General features: G+C 27.4%; 1 protein-coding gene across 1 annotated transcript; it reads left to right on the plus strand.

Annotated features, from left to right (window-relative positions):
• Positions 1-6664: 6664 nt before the first annotated feature.
• LOC132948520 (uncharacterized) lies at positions 6665-21951 on the plus strand. Its single transcript, XM_061019025.1, is given in 16 exon segments — positions 6665-6953; positions 7033-7465; positions 9596-9625; positions 11327-11557; positions 13076-13186; positions 14271-14492; positions 16030-16116; positions 16192-16289; positions 16762-17003; positions 17071-17240; positions 18114-18626; positions 18628-19069; positions 19206-19270; positions 20589-20737; positions 20836-20971; positions 21558-21951. Coding segments are annotated over 15 exon segments (2667 nt in total). The 5' UTR covers positions 6665-6953; positions 7033-7417; the 3' UTR covers positions 21681-21951.
• The last annotated feature ends 3364 nt before the right edge of the window (positions 21952-25315 follow it).

Consider the following 25315-nt stretch of genomic DNA (forward strand, 5'->3'; position numbering starts at 1 on the left):
AAATCCTGTTTGTCTGTCATTTTAAAATATTTTTTGAGTTAAATACAATATACACATTATTATTGTATGAAATTATTATTTTTATTGCAACATATTTTTTGGATTAAATACAGTATACACACTGGGCCGGCGAGGTACCCACGATAACGGTTACTTTCTTGATGAGCCGCTGCTGATAAATGCTGCTGTGTGAAAAATTGTTTATATTAGGTGTTTTAAGATTTTAGATTTCGGTTTGGCTCATTGTCTACCCCTCTCATCATCGATGCATCATGAGTAATTATTATTATAATTTATAACTAGGGCGTGGATTTAAATATTAATTTAATTTTCTAAGACATAGCAGCTAAAAATTTGTTTCATACATCAACGAATTGAAAAATGAAATTTTTATACAGCATTTTCTAAAAACTTTTTTGATATTTAGGTAGAGCACTTTCTTTTAGTTTTTAGGACATTTTTATTGGTAAAAGGCATTTTTCGTACATTTTGGTTATTTCAGATAAACATTCCATAAACTCGAAACCACGATAGATAAAGTATCAACAGGTAAAACTTTATCTATATACACCGTTATTTCTTTATATTATGACTATAAAAAGTTGACTCATTTAATTTGTTGACCTACTCATTTGTTTAATACTTACATACGTAAATTTTACATGTCGAGCAAATATATTTTTTTTGCTCAATTTTAATATTTATTTCATTAGGTAATAAACAAACAATTTTTGTTCTTTAAAAAATAATTTAATGTATACATTTATGTTTCAAACATTTAAAAAAAAAAATAATTTTTTTGTAGGGCATTTTTAGATTTTTATTATATAATTAAATTAATATTATAAATATTTTTGTAGTGAATCAAATAGTGTACTTGGTGTTAGACAAATTGTAGACACGGATCCATGAATTCGTAGAAATATATATTCGAATATATATTTCTACGAATTCAAAATTCATGTAGCAAAACGCATATACCCCTGGCTTTGGATGCACTTTTATTGACGTAGAGTTTGTGAAAAAAATTCGAAAAGGCTTTGAATCCACATGGATTAAGTGTAAAATGTGCAACTTATTGACTACAATTTTATCAGAAACTAAAAAAGAAAGCAGAATTTATAATATCACTTACACTTACATTAACTGCCAAAAAAACATAAGAGTATGAAACCCGAAACCAATCTGATAGCCAAACTTGGTTTATTGAACCAAGAAATCGTCTTACGCTTCTAATTTTGGTAAAATTTGTAAAATACGTCCGAACACTTCGTGTAATAATAGTGTTTGAAATGTTATATACCTAATACCAATAATACTAAAACTAATGCCATCGACTATGGTAAAGAATCAGAAGATATGGTAATAAAAACATTGGAAAAGATCATTAAGAAACCAATACAAAAATGTGGGTTTTTTGAAGACGATAATATTCCATACTTAGCAGCAACGCCTAGGAACGCATTTTTTCTTTTTTTCACAACAAAAAAATATATTTTATTTTATATGATATAGTTAAGGACAGTTTGAAAATAATGCTACTGTTGAAGTCAAATGTCCGTTTCCCATTAAAGATTATGAAAGTTTGGTACAAGCTCTTCTTGAAAAAAAGGTTAGTTTTATACCTATTTTTGTATTTTGTAGTCAGGGGTATTTAATATAAAAAAGGTGGATAAGTGGATGCCGCTCTGCTGTACAGTAGGTTACAAGTGGGTCACTGTAATGGATGGTGTTAAATTTGAATTCAATGATATAATATCATTGTATTAGAAAAACGATTCTGAGCGAAAACGGTCAGTCAGCCTATGATATTACCAAGTATATTTGATGATATTATTGTGAATAAAGTAATTTATATATAACATATTTACGTGGAACCTTGTTTTAAATTTTTAATCCTTAGCTACAAAAGTTGAACATTTTATAAATTTTTAACTACAAAATAATTATTACATTTTAAATTTGATAAATTTTGTCAAAATTTGAACTTTAAATGCTTATAAAAAAAATTGTGCCTATATATTTTCGATATTTTTCAACTGCTATTATAACAATATATCAGGTGCCTTGCATTAAATTTTCACGCTTTTCTACCCAACAAATAAAATTTTAATGATAATTATAGAGAAAAAAAACTAAAAAAATTTAAAACAGACAATGTTTGTAAACAGCTCAAAAAGTGTCAAATTATTTTCAAAATGTTATGGTGTATAGAAAATGCTAATATAAACATTCAGTGAAATTGCTTGTACCTACGACCATTTGTTTTTAGAGTTGCAACAAAAACCAAAATCGATTTTCTCGAAAACAGATTTTGCGTAAAAATTCCCGTTTTTCCTTCATTTTTCTTTTGTTTTTCACGTCGCTTTTGAAAATTACTGGGAAATTTTTACTTTTGACCCCCCAAAGTACTAACTAGATTCACTTTCCTATCAGAAAAGTTACTGTTGAAGAAAATTTAAACACTTTTACTGTCCTAATAGGTAATGACATACACAAAGAAAAATAAAAAAACATTTAAAAAAAACACACATCATTATAAAATCAATACATTCATCACTTCGCTCAGAATCTAAAATAGCATAAATTCCGTTTTGTGAAGTGCATTTTAGTAGTAATTACTGTTTTCTTTTAACTTGACTGTATGGTTTTTTTTATTTATTAAATACAGAATCTATAAAAAGCAACATTATTATTTTGGTGGATATTATAATTTACAATAAATTTTCATCTAAACTATAATTATTCAAAGTATTTTAGATTCTGAGCGAAGCGATGAATGTATTGATTTTACAATGATGTGTGTTTTATTTTTATTTTTGTGTCTGTCATCGCTCATCACCTTTTAGAACAATAAAAGTGCTTGGATTTTCTTCAACAGTAACTTTTCTGATAGGAAAGTGAATCTAGTTGGTACTTTGGGGGGGTTAAATATTCTTTATTACAAGTAGTACTTTATTCAAAATAATATCATCAAATATACTTGGTAATATCATAGGCTGACTGACCGTTTTCGCTCAGAATCGTTTTTCTTATACAATGATATTATATCATTGAATTCAAATTTAAAACTATCCATTACAGTGACCCACTAGTAACATACTGTACAGCAGAGCGACATCCACTTACCCATCTTTTTTTTAGTTTTTTTTTCTACAAATATCAATAAAATTTTATTTGTTGGGTAAAAAAGCTTGACAATTTAATACAAGGCTCCTACTATATTGTTACAATGACATTTGAAAAATATTAAAAATCCTTAGTCACAAATTTTCAAGCTTTTTTACCCAACAGATAAAATTTTATTGATATTTATAGAAAAAAAAAATGGAAACTGAAAATGTCCGTAAACAGCTCAAAATATTTAGAAAATATTATGGTGTATAGAAAATGCTAATATAAACGTTCAGTCAAAATTTCATGTACCTACGGTCAGAAGAGTTACACCAAAAACCAAAATCGATTTTCTCAAAAACAGATTTTGCGTAAAAATTCCCGTTTTTTCCTTAGTTTTTCTTTTGTTTTTCACGTCGCTTTTGAAAACTATTTGGAAATGTATACTTTTGACCCCCCCAAAGTACCAACTTGATTCACTTTCCTATCAGAAAAGTTACTGTCGAAGAAAATCCAAGCACTTTTACTGTCCTAAAAGGTGATGACAGACACAAAAAAAAATTTAAAAAAAAAGTTTCTGAGTACCAACGAGTTACTACCAACTAGATAACAAAAAAGTCACTTGAACTTTTAGAATAGGTACCTATTTTGATATTATATGTATAAAACAATATATATTATTATATCATTGACCGAATTAACATTGAATATTAATATAATATTATCATTTAAATTGTACTCTGAAGTCTGAAGTGTATACGTTGCATAATTGGTATACTATTTTATATATGATTATGAAACTCTGAAGAGCAAACGATTGAGTGTGCATGGTATCATCTACTTTAGAATGCCAGTTTTTTTTTTTTCATTGTTACAGCAACAAAATCATGGTTATTAGCTTACAATATGATTATTTGACAAAAATGATAGGTTAAATTAAGTTGTACATTTCAATTTTTTTTAAAAAAGTGAGTGCCAGTTTTATAACTATTTCTATGATGGTTTTTCTATATATACCTTTGCGTATATGAAAAAAAACGAAAAAATAATTCAGAATCAATTTCTGTCTAAAAGTTATCATTGCTCTCAAATTAAATTTGACTATTTTCTTTATTGCTGAGGTCAGAGAAGCGTGACTACTGTGTCAAAATCCTAATTTGTGCATCCCTTCTGGGGTTTTTTTTTTTTATTTTTATTTACGATTTAATACTTTTCTATTTTTGTAAAAAATCCCGTTTTTCCTTAATTTTTCATGTCGCTTTTGAAAACTACTGGGAAATGTATACTTTTGACCCCCCCCCCCCCCAAAGTACCAACTAGATTCACTTTCCTATCAGAAAAGTTACTGTTGAAGAAAATCCAAGCACTTTTACTGTCCTAAAAGGTGATGACACACAAAATAAAAAAATTAAAGATTAAAAAAAAACACACATCATTATAAAATCAATGCATTCATCGCTTCGCTCAGAATCTAAAAAAAAGAAAATTATAAATTATATTATATTTGTTGAACTTATATTAATTTTTTTCATGGTTAAATTACAGGAAATTGCTTATACATTTTGTAAAGACGAAATGGCCAAGGCCGGTCAAAATATAGATTTCCCTCACCAAATAATTACCTCAGTCCACCCCTGTATACACATTATTATTTATTATTATCCCAACAAAAACACTTCGTCAAACTCCGTGTAAAAAATTGCTAGGGCAATAAAAACTGGTCATCTTCAGCATTATAAAGATGTGATGTCATGAATAAATGCTAAGTAAATTAAATTAAAAATAAATGTATTCTATCTCAATTATTTATTTACTTTGCAAAAGTTAATTTTATTTATAAATTAATAACTTTTTACAAAACAAATTTAGTAACATTTGTAATGGAAATTAGTTAAATACCTAGTCTAGTTACGAACATAGGTACCTACATGTTTATTTGTCGAAATAAATTCTCGCAAAGTAAATAATTGAGATAGAATAAATTTATTTTTAATTGAATTTACTAAGCATTTATTCATGCGTTTCTTAGAATTTATTCTGTGAGATAGACGAAACAATAATTTTATTAAATTAAATTTGAATAAGTTTGTAAACTTAAATCTTACTAATCTTAGTATGCAACACCTTTCCGCAAATGTTTGAAATTTAAACATTTTCATACAAAATACACATGTGTAGATAACTTGTAATTAATACAACTTACTAAATTAATACAATTGTCCACATTTGATGACGTTTTATAAAAATACTATATAATTCACATAATATATAAATTTATTTCCGTACATACATTCATAATTTTACAAATAATTAGCCTTACTTCCAAGAAAGGAATTAACCAGTAGTAGATTTTTTTATAATAAACTAGCCTTTATTCTTTATCTTTACAACAATTTTCTTTTGTCAATCTGTTTAAATTAATATTAGATCTGAATATCTGATGATAGATATTGATAACATTTTGCTTAACATTATGAAACAACACATTTTCAATTATGAATTAAGTAATTTAAAGTATTTAATATAGGTATATAGTATATATTTTGTATTTTAAGTAGTTTCATATTGTATGTGGAATGTCAGCGATTCAAAAGATGTTAGTTTTAAATGAAGTTGAAGCCATTTCAACAGTAAAATGAAATAGTGGTTTATTTTCAATTGTAAAATGTATTTTATTTATTTTGTATGGCTTGTAACCCAAATCAACTTATCAAAGGTGGTACCTTATTACTAAATTATTTTGTTATTAACTTTATTCCCGCCAAATTTATTACTCGAGTAAATATTTAGAATTACAAAAAATTAAGTTTTAATCGTATAACTTTATAATTCCCCTTTCAGCGATGAACATTATGCACATATTATTTTGTGTACAATATAGATATTTGAATTAATTAACTTTAAAATTATTCACTGTGTATTTCTAAAGCCCGATCCTGACCATGAAACATTTGTCAACACTGTCGGAAACATAATATGTTTCTGTCATTGTCGTCGACAAAATTTATGTTACGTTAATACCGCTCACGAGGGGAAATCAGAAACATTGTCGGAAACACATATTGCAGATTGCTTCCGACAAATTTTTCTTTGGTCTGGAGTCGGGACGAACCGGACGGGGCTTTAATGCTTCACGGGCGAATCATGGTTGAAATACCGAGGTCTGAAATGTTTGTTTGGGTTTCGAATTTTGAGCACGGATATATTATTATAATAAATATTATATAATATCAGCTTGGTCCGGCCGGCCGGTATCATATTGATCTGTGTCCCGGCGTATTTTCGAGTAATTACAGTGTCTTTGGAACGACGATCGCATCAGCGCTCCATGGCTGTACACATATATATACGATTGCTTGTGATCGCATCTTAGGTTAGCGACGTTAGCGTATTCAGTTCAGTGGTACCACTACCACAGAATAATAGTGGAACGCACTTTTTCTCACTATTATTCTCATTATCGATGGTAATTCGCAGCTGCTGTAGCCGCAGCCCGCCCGGCACCCGCCGGTTGAACTATAGTGTGCCGTGTATCGTGTATGGTGTACTGTGACACACTGACACTGTGTATTAAAATTTTAAATAATACCATGTTAAGCCGACTGTGGTGTGACTTCAAAGTTTAAACTTCTTATCATCACGAAATACGTATTCGTCGTACTAGGTTTTTTTCCTTGTAAATACAAAATTTTAGTACATCTGACATCATATTATACTTATTTACGGTACATCACTACATCATTCAGTCGTACACGTGTGAAGTTTTAAATGAAATATATTATGACGCACTGTGGCGTACACTCTACACAACCTGCTATTAGATTGTAGCGACACCGAATGTAAACACTAAACTATTTGATTTAAACAATATTACTTTTTAATATTTAGTATATTTTTTCTAATTATCACTATATTTAGTGTTTTGCTCCACAGTTTGTCAATCTGAGGCGGCGGCCTGTGGCGGTGAAGCCCTAGAATCAACATTCGCTAGTACGCAACGCTACTAGAATTTTGGAGTTTTGAATAACGTTAAATGCAAATATTATTCAATTGCCAGTTATAGGTAATATTTGATAATCGTACGACGAAGAAACGCCTGAGCAGCGGGCATTGGGATTAATGAATAGCTGTACAGAGGACAAATTTATACGAAACCGTAACAATTCAATCGGGCCGACTTGTTGATAATTTTGTTTTATACTTTTCGGATAAGATCTAATAATTTTTCTCGCCGTTTTCAATTTTAAGCGAACTTTGCTCGTCAGTTATTGTAGAATATTACGTTGCTTTCGGTTGTGCTACAATGTCAGAAATGGAAATCTCTTCTGGATTGGAAGACAGTGAACCAGACGTATGTATAATACCTAGAAATCATAACTCATTGTGCAGCACGGTATAACAGCAATCTGTGTAGAATTTGAAATTGTGTACAAAGATGTTGTATTAATAGTTGGTTGTACATTATTTTGTAGTTATTTATAGGTTTTTATTGTATGCAAAATGTTCTGAATTCTATTTATACATTAGAGGTGTCTCTTTCTATACAAGTGTTTAGACGTCATGTTTTAAGTCCAACGTACTGTTTAATATAATATGATTCTGAAAACGGATCTTAATTTGTCATGCAGTCTACTCAAGACTGACTACTTAAACATTTTTTTTTGCTCTTGTTTACTATGCAAATCTTGATATGACTTATGCAGATAAAAAAAAAAAATGTTGAAGTCAATTTCAAGTTGATTACACAAATTTAGATTTTTTTCCAGAATCATTATCATGTCATTAGATTGATGTGTTGGAAATAGAACATTTATTGATTTCTAGATCATATCACATCATTCATCGATGAACAGATGTAGCAAATCAACATTTCCAACCCTCCTTAAGTACTTGTTATATATTTATGTAGACTAGCGATTTTAAACTTTTGTCATGGTGTTATTTTACCTTATTTTTGCCAAGATTACTCTTTCTCCACTGAACTCCATAATTTTTTGTTATGTAATAACTTAATATACGTTTCAAATTTTGCTAGATAATTCTTCAAGAAATTGTTATAATTTAGCATCTTTACTTTAGACTTAAAGGATTCTTCAAAATTGTTTCAATACATGTTACTCACTAAAAATAAAACGCATCTATACAGCGAATATGTGTCGGACTAACGATTAGTAATTAACTCATGGACAACCATTGTTTCACAAGCCTGTTAAGATAAAATTTAATCTTTTACTTTTTATTACTGAACAAGTTGTCAATAGTACAATTACAACAAATAAAACAATGACTACAGATATTCTTTAGATGAAAACTATTTTACATTAGTTTTTTTATATAAATATTAAAATACTGTAAATATGCAGTTGTATGCAATTTATTATAATATGCAAAAAAAAATTGTTTTATTCAATTCCAGTTATGAGCCAAATTGTGGACATAACTGACACATTTATTCTGAGGTATAACATTTAATAAGTTATTAATGTAAAATTATAATATTTTTTATTATTTTAGACTAGGTTATTCAACTGGTTAATTTCAATTATTTTTGTTTTTTAATAACAACTTTTTTTATTTCCGGCTAATAACATTAATTCCTGGAATTTGTATTCTTTAATACAATTATTGATTATTATCTAAAACATTTGAATTTAAAAAATAAAGTTAAAGTTTATTTTTTATTTTTCTCAAATATCCTAGGTTCATAATATCATACTACTCATATCTAATTTTAATAACGTGGAAAATAACGCATTACTTCATGCCAATTATTTCACAAATGTTATATTGCTACAATAAATTTTGTGCATTTAAATATAAAATACCTATCTAATAAAATTATTTCTGTTACTAAAAATTATAATTTGTTACAGTGATTTGTAATTTGCATTACATTACTACTTAACACTAATATAAATGTGGTCATCTGTTATTTGAAGTTGATTTTTAGATAATTTGTAAGTACACTGTAACCTTAAAGGGAAATTCACGATTAAGTTATTGCCAAATTCTTGCGTGTTACTAGTAATCAGATTATCAGAATTGCGCAATATCCCTACTCTAACTATCATCGACCTACTGTCAAAAGACAACGTGATGGTGAATCGCAGCAAAACGAAATTGAAAACATCAAATCTTAGTTCCCTTTCCAAAATCACTCAATAGTTAAAATATTTTTTATCTGAAAATTGGAACTGAAATTAAAAATACCGGTATTTTAACCAGAACCATATAATATTCTCCCCTCTAAGTTTGACTTATTCAGTAATTCACTCTAATATATCTAACAAAAATAATGAATTCGGCTGAACACAAATTTGGTATATAGTACGTTTGTAAGACTGAGACAACATATTATATGATTTTGGCATTCTCTTAAGTTACATTTCTAACTTCTAGTTTAAAAATTACAAAGAAAGAAAAAATTATAAGTTTTCTAAATATTATTTCTTTTTTAACATACAATTTTGTTTTATTTCAGATTTCTTATAACATGGATTTATTTCAACAGGTAAATTTGTTGATATTATTTGTTAATATAGATATTGATAACATTGCTGTGCTTATTAGTTGTGAATTATAAACATGGGTACATATAATTCAGTGCCATATGGCAACATAGAATTTTTAAAAACAATTTTGAGGTATAACATACATTTTCAACAAAATTTTGGTTAAAATTGTAATTAAAAAAACTCTGGCGCTAATGGTTAAGAATACTGAAAATTATAGTGAAGTGAGAATTAGGTAGTTGGCCTTAGTTTTAAAGTTATACTTAATTAAAAATTTATTGTATTTTCATATATATCCGGTGTGGTCATTTGCTCGCTGCGCTTGCTCGGCCAATTAAAATCGAAAACATCCCTCGACTAATTATTTAAAACCATCTTGCGTAGGCCTCAGAATAGCTATAACTTCAAAACTAAATTCTGACTTCACCATTATTTTTAGTATGCTTAACTTAAAAAGTTAGAACAAAAAATCGGTGTCCGGTAAAACAGAAATAGATTGTAATGTTATGTAGGTAATCAAAAAAAAAACTATACATTAATGTTTATTATCACTAGGGAACTGACTTTAATGCCATAAAAAATAAGAAAAATGTCCTAAAAAACACTACTTAATGCACTAAAAAAATGCACTAAAAAAATGTCCTAAAAAACTTTTAAAATGTATTTAAAATTAATAAAAACACAATTTTGAATTTAAAACTTATAAAAAACACATTATTATGAAAAATTTATCTTATAAAAAATATTTAAATACAATGAAACCTTCTCTTGTCTTCTCAATTATCTTCTGCCCATCTTTTTACCCTAAAAATTATCTTTACCTACCTAATTGCGGGTGATAATATGTTGTGAGTTGTGACTATTGTATGTATGTATATACGTGTGTCTACACCTGAATTCGTAATTTCGTAACATAATAAATATTTATTTTTATTTTTTAAGAATGAATGTTCATACATTTTTATCGAATTTTATCCATTCATATATAAAATGACTTAAAAATATAAAAATGTACTAAAAATGTCAAAATATGCTCTAAAAATGTAATAAAGTCTTAAAAATGCAAAATAAAAGTTACATTTTTTGATTCCTTGATGTATGAAATAAACTTTGTGCTTGGAAAGCAATGTTTTAGAACATTCAGAAAAAAATGCAATTTGCATTCAAATCTGTTCCCTAATTATCACCACTGCACAAAATAATATTTACTACCCGCCATTAAGCAAATGTTGAATTGTCTTTTGTTTTATTGTCATGTCGGTTAGGTATGTTCAATTTTGTCACTATTGTATGTGTCAATTGTGTACCTATCTTACAAACCTTATTTTATAAAAATGTTATAAATTAATTTTAATAAGTCACTATACACTGTAATTTTTAATACTGATAAATTATTTAAATAATATTGTTTGGGTAACTACTTGAGCATTATAGACTAAAAAGACTTAATAAATTATAAAACAAAATTGTCTTGAATTTTGATGATTAGTAATAGCCAGTAATAGGTATTACTCACTTTTACTGATTCTGTTAATTTATATTCACATATGAGTATACACAAACAAAAATACAACCCTAGCTTGTTAATAGAAAAAATAAATGTATTTACTGATGTATGTATTAAGTATGTTACTAAAAAAAATACACAATTTAAATTTATAATAAACACTAAATTGTTTTTCTCAATATTTTTTTTGTAGATGATAAATTTGTGTCGAAACAATAAACAGTTTCCCCAACCGTATATTGAAGATATGAATAAAATGTACAAAAAATGCAATTATAAGCAAAAAAAATCAAAACTTTTATGCGATTTAATACTTAAAGGAATAGAGTTAATTTCTCCAAAGAATAATGATTCTTTTCAGTATGCTGCCAGTATATATAATGAATTATTGCGACTATCTGAAAAAGACTCAACTAATTTACAGGTCAGTATCTAATGTTATATTAACATATTATTTTTTTAATTATAAATATATAATAAAATATAGTGGTATAGGAATACTAGCTTCATTAGTTACCTATAAATTATAGTAGGTATGTACTATACCCATAGGCGCAATTTGGGAAGTATAGGGGAGGCTTAGTCCCTTCTAGTTTTATTTAAGCTCCCCTAAGTTTTTAAATATATTCATTCTTAAATCCACCTAATAAAAAAATTACATGGGTCTGCATTGATTTTATAAATTTAGCCCCCCTAAATCAATTGTCCAAATTGCGCCTATGACTATACCCTATATTTATTGAAACATATTTTTAAACTGTTTGTCCGTTATTTGTAAATATTTTGCTTTGATATTTATTCTGATGATAAGTTACAAATTAGATTTCCTTTTTACTAAATTAACTAAATAGAAAATATCGTTTGTTAAAACTGTTGGGGGATTGGGTGGGGGCCACATTAAAATCTAACACAGGTTGCGGATTGGATACCCTCAATTTAGTCTATTCTTGATATTATGGAATATCTTGGATAATATGGAATTTTGTTGCCTAACTCACCCAACTAATTGTACTACTAATTGAGTTGGTGTGTTTGATAAGTTTTATAAGCAGTTTATATTTTTTACAGTAGCAAGAAAGATTAGGAAAATAAATTATATGGTGAAAGTATTATGTGTCATTAAAATAGAAAGACCTACTATTAATTTATCTGACATTAGTTGAACCAATCATTGCATATGGAATAATAGGTTGGGGAGGGTCTTTTGATAATGTTGTATTGTGACTACAAGCAACTCAAAACTCATTAGCTAATACGTGTAGCCATAAAAAGAGAGCCAAGATTCCATACCAAAAACATTATATTTATATGAAAACTTAAACGTTCTTAATGTCAAACATCTATATTTAAAGTCAACAATAATTTTTCTAAAAATACACAATATTCTATCGCGAATATACCATAATAATATAATATTTATATTAGATACGCAAAGAACAATTTTTTAGTGTATTGCCCTCAAAATCAATATCAGTTTGTTGGAACCAAATTGATTAACTTAATACCAAAACACATCGTAAATTTGCCACTTCATATATGTAAAAACATTTGTTAAGATGGCTTTGTTATGAATTTTTCCTTATAGAAAGGATTTACATTTATAATATACCACTTAGCGTTAGTATCAATTGATGTTATTCTTAATTTTAGTACCTTGTAAATTTTTATATCTATGTATACCATTTTGTATTAATAGCAATTATTTATTATAATCCTTACTTGATAGCCATGTTATTAACAGTTCATCTACATACTTAAAAAAAAAAATTTGCCTAATGCTGAGTTTCATGATAAACATTTAATGAATCAATTGTGAGCTAATGGTCCCTAACATGAAAATCAAAGCCCATAATTACTCCATTAAATTTTATTATTATCTAATGTATATTATATATACATAATTTATAATTGTCTAAAACAAAATATTTTTTATATATTTTAGACTGAAAATTGTGTTGCTAGTACTTCAAATGGTAATGCAAATATGATTACTGAATTAGAGAATGACACAAGTAACAATGAAATTAGTGAAAGTGATAAAATATTCAAAGAAGTAAGGCACATATTATTATGGATTTAAGATTGATTTTTTTTTTATAAACTTATGCAAATTTATTTATTTTTTTGATATATATTTAGTGATGTAAATCATAGTTTTTTTTTGTATTATACTATTATATTATACCTTGTACTATATGTTTATAAAAACTTTGCTTATTACTATGTGTAGTAAACTACAGTATAATTCCTTTTTGTATGATACTGTATGATGAAATATATAATACACATTTTATTATACGGCAAAAAATGTATGCAAATTTGAAATTACTTACAAAACTTTAACTTAATTACTCAATCATTTACCTTCAGAGAATTGAATCTTATTAATAACAATTTTTAAAAAAATAACATTTTATACCGTTGTATAAAATATTTCTATAAAGTGTGTATAATATGATATTATACAAATGAACATCACTATATATAATATATTTTATATAAACTACTATTAATATTGTTGTGTCTTACTATAGTACACTACATCAATAGCAATACACATAATACTGAATAATGATAAATTAATTTTTTGCATTCGACATTGCAATTTCCAAACATTATATTCTTATCAATCATATACCATCGATTTCAATATTAAATTTAGTGGCTTGGCGAACTTTAAATCATATGGAAGCGAATAAATTATTTAATTATTTATTTACCTCACTCCAACTAATGTATACGATACTCATATGTTCAAATAGGGGGTGGGGTAGCACCCAAAATAAATTTCATAGACTGACCATGTGTGTGGGCTTTGTGAGGTTATGGCCCACCACCTACCCCCAGAAACCAGAAGCAGTTGCTTCTGAAAAACATGATTCGCTACGCCACTGATTATATTATTTGTATAGAACTTAGAAATTATAATTATATAATATTGCCAGTTCCGATGTACAAAATTCAAGTTATTTCAGCCCATAGTCCATAACTTGAGTTAATCACCTATCTGGTACTTTTAATGTCACACTCTTTGGTAAAAGTTTATACATTGACCATGCATTTTTATTATTATACTAATTATTCAAGTACTATTCAATTTTAATATTATTTAAGTATGTACATAATGTATGTTTCAGTTGATTGAAAAATGTTATCAAAATACACATTTTCCAAAATCAAATATTGAAGTGATTAATAATTTGTATAAATCTCTGCCTTCTGAATTTCTTGGTTCTAAGTATTTTATTATGTTGTTAAGAGAAGCAAACCAAGTAATCTGGCCTGATAGTGGTAGCGTTTTATATACACACATGGAACATATATATGATCAGCTACAGCAATTTAAAACTTCAATGAAGGTAAGATTTATTAATTAGCATATGATAGAGGTTAGAGTTAACCATTTGTAATATACAAAAAAATTGTATTATTAGATCTTGATTGCTTTAGACATGAATATTTTTTTATTAATTTTAAATGCTTTTGACTCGATTAAAGTCATTATCCAAACAGTTAGCATAAAATATTAATATTTAATATTTTTGTGTAATTTCTCATTGACATCATGTATTTTTGACCTTAATTTCATCTTTTTTTATTGCTTTTATAGTCTCTAATAAACACATTTTAAAAGTCATTTTTGTCGTTTCTGAAGTTATATAACAAAGGGTAGATTTTTTTTTCAATAAATCAGAAGATTGGTCTTCAAACTTGATTCGGACAAAAGCACTCTTGCTTTTTTATATGAGCTAAGTCTGTTTTGTTTGATTTCAGTATAATATATACTTTTTTTTTTAATAATCAAAATTGTATAATAATAATTTGTGGTATACAACAGATTTAAGACGCAAATAATATCATAATTAAGCGATGGTTTTAATTTTTTTTCTACAATTTGGTATTTTTATAAATACTCTGTTAAGATTTAATGCTTGATACAAGTTGGATTTAGTATTTGTCATTGTGTTTTAAAATTTATATTTTTCAAATTCCTTCATACTGGTTTAATAATGGGTTTTGTCATTGTTAAAAGATTTTTTACATTTTTAGAAACATTCCAAAATTATAAAGTTATAGTTACAGACAACAGTACCTATTTCATTATATATTTTCATCTAGATTAAATTCAAAATATTTAGTGAGTTATTTAATGATTTATTATTTATGAATACACTTTATTTATTTGAAATTAGTTTAATTCAAAATTTATCTTCAATGTTCAATTAAATATTAAATTATTGTAGTTGGAATATTATACAAAATGATTTGGTCATAATACAATGTAATAAAAAAAATATTATTTAACACGTTGACTGCGTACTGACGCCAAATGGCGTCAGAAGTATCATTCAGCAATGCGTTTGACGCCAATGGCGTCTAATATACATTTAAAATTCCCTACGCGGGGCTAAATGTTATTTTATTATTATTTAGCGTGGATTAAACGCATGTTTTTAAATATGTATACATACATTGTTATGAGCAGTTTCTTTATTTTTTTTTAAAATTTATTTTGTTTTTACTTTTATCATACGCACTGGGCGAACACGGTAAAATGACATACGCAGTCTACATGTTAAGGAGATATTAGGATACTTAGAATGGCCGAGTGTTGCCGGGCCAGGCTAATAAAACGTTTAGTTTTTTCTTTTATACTATAAAGTTTATAGCATAAACACTAAAAGAGAAAATGGCAATTTGTGCTATGTTGTGTTGCGAAAAGTGACTGCTGCGATTATAGAGGTGTACGTAATGCTAATGAATTCATTACGATTTTTAGCCAAACCTATATACCATTTCTCTTAGAATTGAACATTTTTTAAAATTTAAAAAATTAATTTTTGAATATTTTATATAGTGTTCCTATGTATAAATATATTTGAATATTTGTTATAGGTTCAAGATAGTAGAACATCTATTACAAATAAACAAATGGATGAAAAAACATTAAAACACCTCAAAAAACTAAAAACTGCATTGAAGGTAATTATTATATTGTAATTTTTTCAAACTTAATGAATAATAGATTTTAATTTAATTATTATTATTTGTTTTTAGATTATCCGAAAAAAAATTAAAAATCTTGATGAAAAAGAAATGGACATAAATAATGAAAATGAATTTAATTCTAACTCTGCATATATATTAAAGGATAAGTACGTTTTTTGATTTAATTAAATACCTTTTGAAATATTACATCTATTTAAATTATTTATTATTGCTAATTTCAGATTCTGAACAAAGCTAGGGTCTTAGTTTTATTGATTTCTCTTGTGTATAAATAGTTTTTAGGTATGAATAAGGAAAGTCTTATATTACTCCTTTATAAATTTAAAAAATGACGTTGATAGTAATTAAACAACAAAATCATAAATCATAATAAATGTAAAAAAAATATATAATATTTCAGTGAGTTATTAAAATGCACCTTTAAATAAAATGCATAGTTATAGTTTCAAATGTTATCACAAAAACATAGTCCTGTTTTGGCTTAACCCATATAGAAAAAATATACATGATAAATAAAAATATGTATATCTGTAGGCTGACTGCCAAGGTTGGCAAAGCAAAGAAAAATAATCACCTGTTTTTTGTCAGTATTTTTATTTTTTTTTTTCGAAATTATAGATATGAAAAAAGGATTGTTCAAATATATAAACGAATGTGCAAGCTAAAAGAAGAACCAGACTTTTTAGAAGAACCTATGCTGCGTTTCAAAGCAACAAATGACAGTTTGGTTAACAAAACCATTGAGAAATATTATAATCTTAACAAAACATTTCCGGATTATTTTGAAATATATACATTATTACAATGCTTAAGAGATAAAAAGAAATTAAATTGGACTGAAACTGATTTAAAAAATATTTGTGAGTAAAATTAATATAATAAAAAAATGCTCAAGATCTTTTTAAAAATGTTTTGTATTTATTTTAGCTCATGATGCGTTTCTTAAGCTTGGAAAGCAATTAAAGCTTCGAAGACTGAATGAATATTTTGGTCGTTTGGTAAATGCAAATACAATAAAAGATCCAGCAGAAGAAAATGAAGAACTCAGAAGGAAACTCGATGAAAGTAACAAGAAGTTGCATTCAGATTTGAACGCGGTAAAGTTATTAAAATTGGGAGTAGTTTAAAAAAAATTTTGGAAATCGAAAAATGGGAATAAAAATATTTTATTTTAACAAGTATAATATTCTTTTAATGGGTATTTGGTGTTTAGTTGGCCTATATATTCAACAAATTTGATTGCATGAGATTATTTTTTAAGGAACTATGTGTCCAAAATGTATAAGAAAAAACGATTCTGAGCGGGGACGGTTTGTCAGTCTGGATTATTTATTATAGCCTGTGGGTTGAATTTATATTATAATATTATTATTTTTTATTCGTTTCTATGGTGATAAACAAAGCGTTGGAAATTAAAATCCCATTTTTGGTAATTTGTTGGTGGTTTTTCCCATGGCAGCGTGGCATTAAATAACTATTGAAAAAATTAAAAAAATAACCTCTCTAAAGTACCATCTTGATCCAATTGGCTAAAAGATAAGATACTATATGTTAAAATCAAAGCACTCCTTCTGGTAGAAATTTTGTAACAGGATAAAAAAAAAACCATTGTAAAACCACTAGCTTCCTCGCTCCGCTCAGAATCTAAAAAGAACAATTAAAAAATAATAATCTTAAGGTTTTTTTGTTTACTGAAAACCAACGCAAATTGGCTATTGCCCCTCTACATAAATTAATACCGTCCAGTTATGTTTACAGTGTTCAATTAAAAAATCACCTAATAGCTCTTATAGTGATACAAATCTTATGATATGTCACTAATATTTTCTTTATATGTGTATTAAATTTTTATTCTTTATTAATCAGTTTATTAAATTGAATTGACATTAACTTTTGAGGTTAAAAATAATTTGTTATATTTACTGTGGCTTATAATAAGTGTGCTTCAATCATATTTTTTTATTTTGTAGTTGACACTAAAGTTTAAAAATAAACAAGATTATGCAGAGGAAACAGAAGGATCTAACCTTAATAATACAGAATGTGAATACAGTTCAGAAAGTGATTGTTCCAATAATAATAAAAAATTTAATAAAGAATTGAAACCTATCAAACATATATTAGTTAAACGGAAAAGATTATTATCATCAGAATCAGAAAATGATAAGCCACCAAAAAAGAATCAGAAAACTATTTACATGGAGTCATTTGATTTAGCACCAAGTGGTGTTACTTCAGAAAAAATACTAAATGAGATACAAGAAGAAACAACTGTTATTACAAAAAAAGTTCCTGGTCAAATGACAACTATAAACAATGATAATGATATTGTGATAAATAAAATGTATAGTGATTATTTAGCAAAAGATACTGACAACATTTCAAAAAATACTGATCTTATTATGTCAAATGGAGAAACATGTGGTGTTAACAAAAATGCTTCCAATGAAATAACTTTAATAGATGTTGATGACACAACAAATAAAAAAAAACAAAATTTATATTAAAGAGATTTCTGAAAAAGTAACCAAGTGTATTAACAACACTTGTGAAACTTTAGGAAATAATAAATTAGTCACAGAAAAATGTCTAGATGATACTGATACAGATGGAACCCTTATGATTGATGAAGATATTAGAGTTGAAGATAAAACTAATAAAACAGTTACTAAAGAACCACAGGAAAATAAAATTACAGAAGTAGAAAGTGAAGTCAATTCTATGAATCCTAGTACTATTGATAGTGAAAATGATGATCCAATTATCACTGAGCCTGAAGTAATAATACATGAAGATAAAGATTTGAGAAAAGATGTTATTGAGATTAATGAACTTGATGATGATTCAGATGTAGAAATAACTTCTTGTGAAACATCCATAGTTCCAGTTCAAAATAAGAAATCTCTAGAATCTATTATAAAAGCTAGTACGTGTTAATTACATAATATTAATGTAAGAGGACGCTCACCTAATATGTTACGGACTTGTAAAACGTAGCATGAGGTGGTTGCATCCTCTAAAGATTTTTTTTATTTTGAATACATTTTGTTGTTTGTTTTTAGTGAACTTTCATAAGAAGTACAATTGGAATAAAGAACCAAAGAAATCAAATCCTTTACCGCCTCCTGTAAGTAAAATTATTTTCTAATAAAAATAAAATGTATACATACTTGTATGTATAATATTGTATCATATATATATATTTTTTTACAAGTTTGACCTGATACTTTGGTATGACTTACAACAGTTTTATTTTTATTTATCATATCATTATATGTTACTAAGAATAAGCAAACCATTCTTGTTTCAAAATTTTTATTGTGTATTTGTGATTTAAAATATTCTTATCAATCAGTCGATTTTTGTTTACAAATAAAAAAAAAAAATAATAATAATCTATTATTAAAACTTTGGTCATTTAATATTATAATCACTTACAAAAGTGTTCAAGATTTATACAAATCATGATCTAAGGTGCGTACTACAGAGACATAGAGGTATATGCAATACCATATAAAAGTGATATCGGCGCCACTGCGAGGAAGTGGTTTTTTTATCATTTTTTAATTAGGTTCTATTATTTAGTGTGTAGGTACTTATTTCAATTGTTATTAGGTAGTTTTTTTAAATTTAATTTTAAGTAAAATTGTTTATTAAAAGAGGTTTTATTCACTTTATTTTATTTTGTCAAGAAAAACCTTGAATCACTGTTTTATATTATTAATTATTATTATTTTATTAAGTTGAATTATTGCAGGGAGAACAATTTTATAGATTAGGTTAGGTTGAGTTTTTTATTATTAAGGTGCTTAGACCCATACATTTATTTACCAAGTATAAATACAACTGCATGCTAACCACAAAATAAATGCACTTAAATGTACACGTAATTAGACAATAAAGGAACAATGGTGATAGTTTCATACCAATGTATAAATTGACCTTATCTTAAATAAATTACATAAATATTCTAGAGTGAATATGTCTTATTATATGAGGAAAGGTGATTCAGAGGTAGTGAGGGTGGCTATGGAAATTAATATTGATGTATTGAAGGAAAAAGAGGAAGACCGAAGAAAAGATGGTTATAGGTAGAATAGATAATGACATGAAAATAGCGGGATTGAATAAAGGAGTGGTGGGGGGGGGGGGGGGGGATTAAGAGCAGCATTGTGGAGGTGTAGGACAATGGTAAAGGCGAAGAAAAAGATAGAGGAGGTATTTTCTCCCATGTCCCCCTAAAAAGGGGGCCCATGGTTGTAGCCTGGTAATGATTTTAAATGGCCTGCAAACATTTTGGCACCAACAATATAAAAACTGAAATGACGCCCCTGCATTAAAGTATTTTTGGTTAAAATGAAGGAGTTGTTAAAATAAGTTTTTACCATGGTCTAAGATATAATATCTTAGTCCGTGGTTTTAACTAATACAATAAATATTTGTAGGTTGTTACAAAGACCTTACATCAAAATTCAACTAATTTGAATCAGAATTTGAACAATAATTTAGTCAATCGTTGGGTTATGAACAATATACGGCCTCCAAAACCAAGTAGCACAAACAATATTCCTAATCTCAGACATAATAATAGACAGTAAGATAATTTTTGTTATAGTTATTGATTAATTGTATTAAATAAATATAATTTTAACATAACAAAACATTGTTAATTATTATGAAATATTTTATTAGTAGACCCACAACTTATCAGGGAATGAGGTCAACTTCTTTTCAAAATAGTGTACAAACTGCAAGACAGATCACTCAACGTTTTTCAAATACGGTTCAACAACAAAGACATTTTAATAATCAATCAGTATTACAAGAAGTAACTGTTATATTAAATATATTGTACATTTTGTTTTATAATTTATTATTATAATACTTATTACATTCAATAGAAATCCATTATAGTACTGATAATATATACACAACATATTAGTTAGTATGATTACAGTATTGTGGTTCTGTAGAACTGCATTACATAACTGTCTATATATTAGGACTACTATACTCTGTTCAAAATGAGATTGTACCTCGGTGGGAGGGGGGAGGGAAGTTTTCGTTTTCAACGGTTAGAGACTTCTCTCACCCATATCAACACATGAGGCCAGTGCTTTAGAATAAAGCTAAGCACATGCTCACAAATTTACCGCTGAGGTATTGATGTCATTTTGAACAGAGTATAATATGTAAAAAAAAACCCATTTCCTACATAATCTAAAAAAGAGAATTAGGAATTCAAATATTATTTCAAAAATAAAATTGGAAGTATAATTTTTTTTCAGCTTATTGGTCTAAATGCGTGAAAACAACCTGCTTAACAACTTACTATAGTATTTTTTTATAAAACATTAATTTATAATATTTTTATATGTTAGTATATATTTTTTTGTATTTGATTTGTCTTATAGCAAGTAACAACCATGACTACAACAACTACAGTTCGACAAATAGTCCAGAAAAATCAAGTCCACCGTCCCGGTAATTCTGTAACTAATAGTGGTAACAAACCTGAACTTATAGAACTGGATTAGTGTTTTATACTGTAAATACAATCTAATATGTTTATTTCATCATAATATTTTATTTTTTATTTGTTAGATATTATGGCATATACTATTGTACTATCAAAGTTTTTTAATATTTTGTCCAAACTAAGTATAATATTTTATCTTGTATAAAATATAAAATTATTGAATTAAACTAAGAATCTGGTTATATTTGTTTCTATTTAGCACCAACTATTTCTTTGTAATTGTAAATATTTTAAACTTAGATCTATATTAAATACCTATCTATTTTAAACATATATATATTTTTTCTATTCATTGGAATAATATTAAAAACTATTTGATGTTGCGTTTAACATTATGTACAATGTACATATGTATCATGTATGTAAATATATTGTTAAAAAAATACATATTTTGAAAAACTGGAATAAGTTATTTTTAATGTAAACATTTTTTAGTAGGTAGTGGATTAAAAGGACGCTATCATAGACCTATAAACTAATGGACAGCGCTTAGAGAGAGAGGTCAGGGGTACGATATAGAGTAAAAGAGAAAAGAGAACCTGGGGGAAATACAGTGTTAGTTTATAGGTCTATGATTACTACTTTATGTTCTTTCTCTTTTATCATTCCCGTGCATTTACGGCAGGGTAGAGTGGAATGCGCTGTCCATAAGTTTATAGGTCTATGGAAGCTACACCCGCATGCGTTGTCTCCGTCTTACAAATGCATAACATAGCGAAAACTGTTTTGCGCTGGACAACTATGCTCCCTCTGTTTTTATAGTAAAGTTACCCAAATTCCACAACACAAGGAAAAACTTTATCTGTGTCGTAGCGTTTTTTGCTTTTTTCATAGCACTTATTTTTCATAAATAATTAAACGAAAAAACAAAAAAAACTTAATGTTCTCAAACTAAAAACTTAAGTTGTATATATGTTATCCAAATAATAAAAATGCTACGACACAGATAAAGTTCTTCCCTATGCGTTGTGGAATTTTGGTAATTCTACTATAAATACAGTGGGAGCATAGTTGTCCCACGAAAAACAGTTTTTTGCCATGTTCTGTATTTAAGACGGAGACAATGCATGATGGTCAGCGGGTGTAGCGTCCTCTTAACATTTTGCTTTTTGTATTATTCCACTGCACGTCTAAATTTTAAATACTTATGAGGAGCAGTGCTCGGAACTTTATGCATTTGCATATTTCTTAGGAAGCTGCATATTAAAAATCTGATTCAATATAAATTAATTTCATAGTACATTGAATCTAAATACAAAAATGTATGTTGCGTATTTTTGACTAAATTTACATGATTTTGAGCATATTAATGCAAATTATAAATATATATTCATAAATCATTGATTTAAACAATTTAAAAATAAAGAGCCGCCGCATCGTCTGTATTTTGAATTATACTGAAGGTTCCGAGAATTGATTGCAATTTATCGACCCGGTAAAAACAATCTAATCATCGATAAATATAAAAATGGAGCGTGAAAAATGTACGTTACCTCATCAATCGAGAACGGCGGGTTCGATTTGGCTCAAATTTTTTTTAAGATGCACGTAATTGTCAGGAGAAGGTTTTTACGAGAGAAAATTTTAGGAAAATCAAAATCCACCAGCAAAGCAGGAAATCGGGATGTCAAAAATACAACAGTGGTGCCATCTGTCCAGGAAAAAAATAAACTAGATAATAAAAAATTTAGTTTATTGTTGCAGATTAAAAGTATAATAATAGTGTATTATATTGGTTGCTATTGGTTAACCGGGCGTGTGTTTGTTGATTTGTACTATTATTTTTGGTCAATATATATAAACAGCCGTTCTCGATTAGGAAGGTAACGTACATTTTTCACGCTCCATTTATAATATATACATACATAGATAGGTTAATTTAAAAATGGTTAAATTTGGTTTTTTTTTATTCATCGGATTTTAGTACGGTTAGGTTAGGTTATGAGTTTGTAGCAATTGATCATATTAATCCAGTTGGAATTAAGTAAAATTGACAAACTTGGCATAACTTTGATACCTACTCTAGAGTTAAATCATCTACTTACGTACAATCAGCACCTGATAATATACCTACTGCTGCGAACCAGAAATTTTATTCCGGGCAACGGAAAAGTTAACGTAAGTTCTGAACACCATACACCGAATATTAAATAACGAATTGAACAACGTTTGAATCACGTTTGAGTTGGTACATTTAACGGGCATCGAAGTGCACGGAAATACGGAATCAGCTAGTTCATTATAACTCAGGTACATATTATATAATAACATGACTGAAAACGTTTCAAGATCTACAAACTACAAATTAAAATTATACTTAAATTTGTAGCTAATTATAAAATAATTATTCCTTTTTTAAGTTTATTAAAATATATAAATACATGTTTAAAAAAAAAACTGTATTTTGTACTGCACAATATTGTATATTTAAGCTTTATTTTAGTGCATATGTATGCACATATTTCTTTATTTTTTAGCGCATAAAGTTTCGAGCTCTGCTTATAAGTTATAACTAATTAGGTAACTACTTGTTTAAAATTTGAATCTATCTCGGAAAAATATTCTGATACGGAATATGTAATTGAAAATATCTAAGTATATAATACATAGTCATTCAAAAAGGTGAAATAAGTATCTTAAAAAGGATAACGACAAAATAAGTAAAAATATAATGTTTTTTAAATTTATAACTCAATTATATAATAATATAATATCAAAAATGTTAATATTTTTTATTTATATAAGTATATAATATGTACATCGTTTCATCATGCCAAAGTATATTAAATACGGTATAAAAAATAATCAAGACTTGATCGATGAGATATCTATCAAGTCAACTTTGTAATGGTAAGTAGTGACATTTTTATGGACAGTTGTAAATTTTATTAATTTTTACAATCTTGTGATTGTTTCATTAATAACGAAATAGGTAGGTGCCTATATTACTTAACTCTGCCCATGGACGCAACTAGAGAATTATTTCTGAGGGGGGTGGGGTAAGCCCCCTTAATAATTGCGCCTATGCTCCATCCGCTTGACACTATTGTTCATTGTTCCTAATTAATTTTATGATTTTTAACAATACCGCAGTCGAACCTGTATCTATTTGGGATTTTATTGGCAGTCCCTGTTGACATTATTTGTAAAAGGGAATTTCCGAAAATGTTTACATGTCCATTTAGATAATATTTGTTTGGTACCTAAGTACTGCCATAGAACATGTTCTGTGGTACTCTGCAGCTATTTCAAATTTCCACCCCCATGCAAGCATACAACCGGTCCTCTCCGGTGCATGTGTCGTGATCAATCATAAATTATATTAATAATAACAGTACCTAATTAAAGAATAGGTTATTATCATAGACATATAAATATATAATATTATAACATGTCTATGGTTATTATAACCAGGGTTGGGTAGTATCTTCGATATAAGTATCTTAAATCCACGATTTCGATACAATTGTACCTTGTATCTTGTATCCCGATACAATTATAAGAATAGTATCGAGTATCTTGTGACTTGTATCACGATTGACGATACATTAATGCAATACTAATTTTTTGCGATTATTTTCAAATTATTTTTACAGTCACTTTCACGAAAAGTGGCATTCGACGGAAGTGCGT

This window comes from Metopolophium dirhodum, chromosome 7 (assembly GCF_019925205.1).
Source record: "Metopolophium dirhodum isolate CAU chromosome 7, ASM1992520v1, whole genome shotgun sequence".
Lineage (NCBI taxonomy): Eukaryota > Metazoa > Arthropoda > Insecta > Hemiptera > Aphididae > Metopolophium > Metopolophium dirhodum.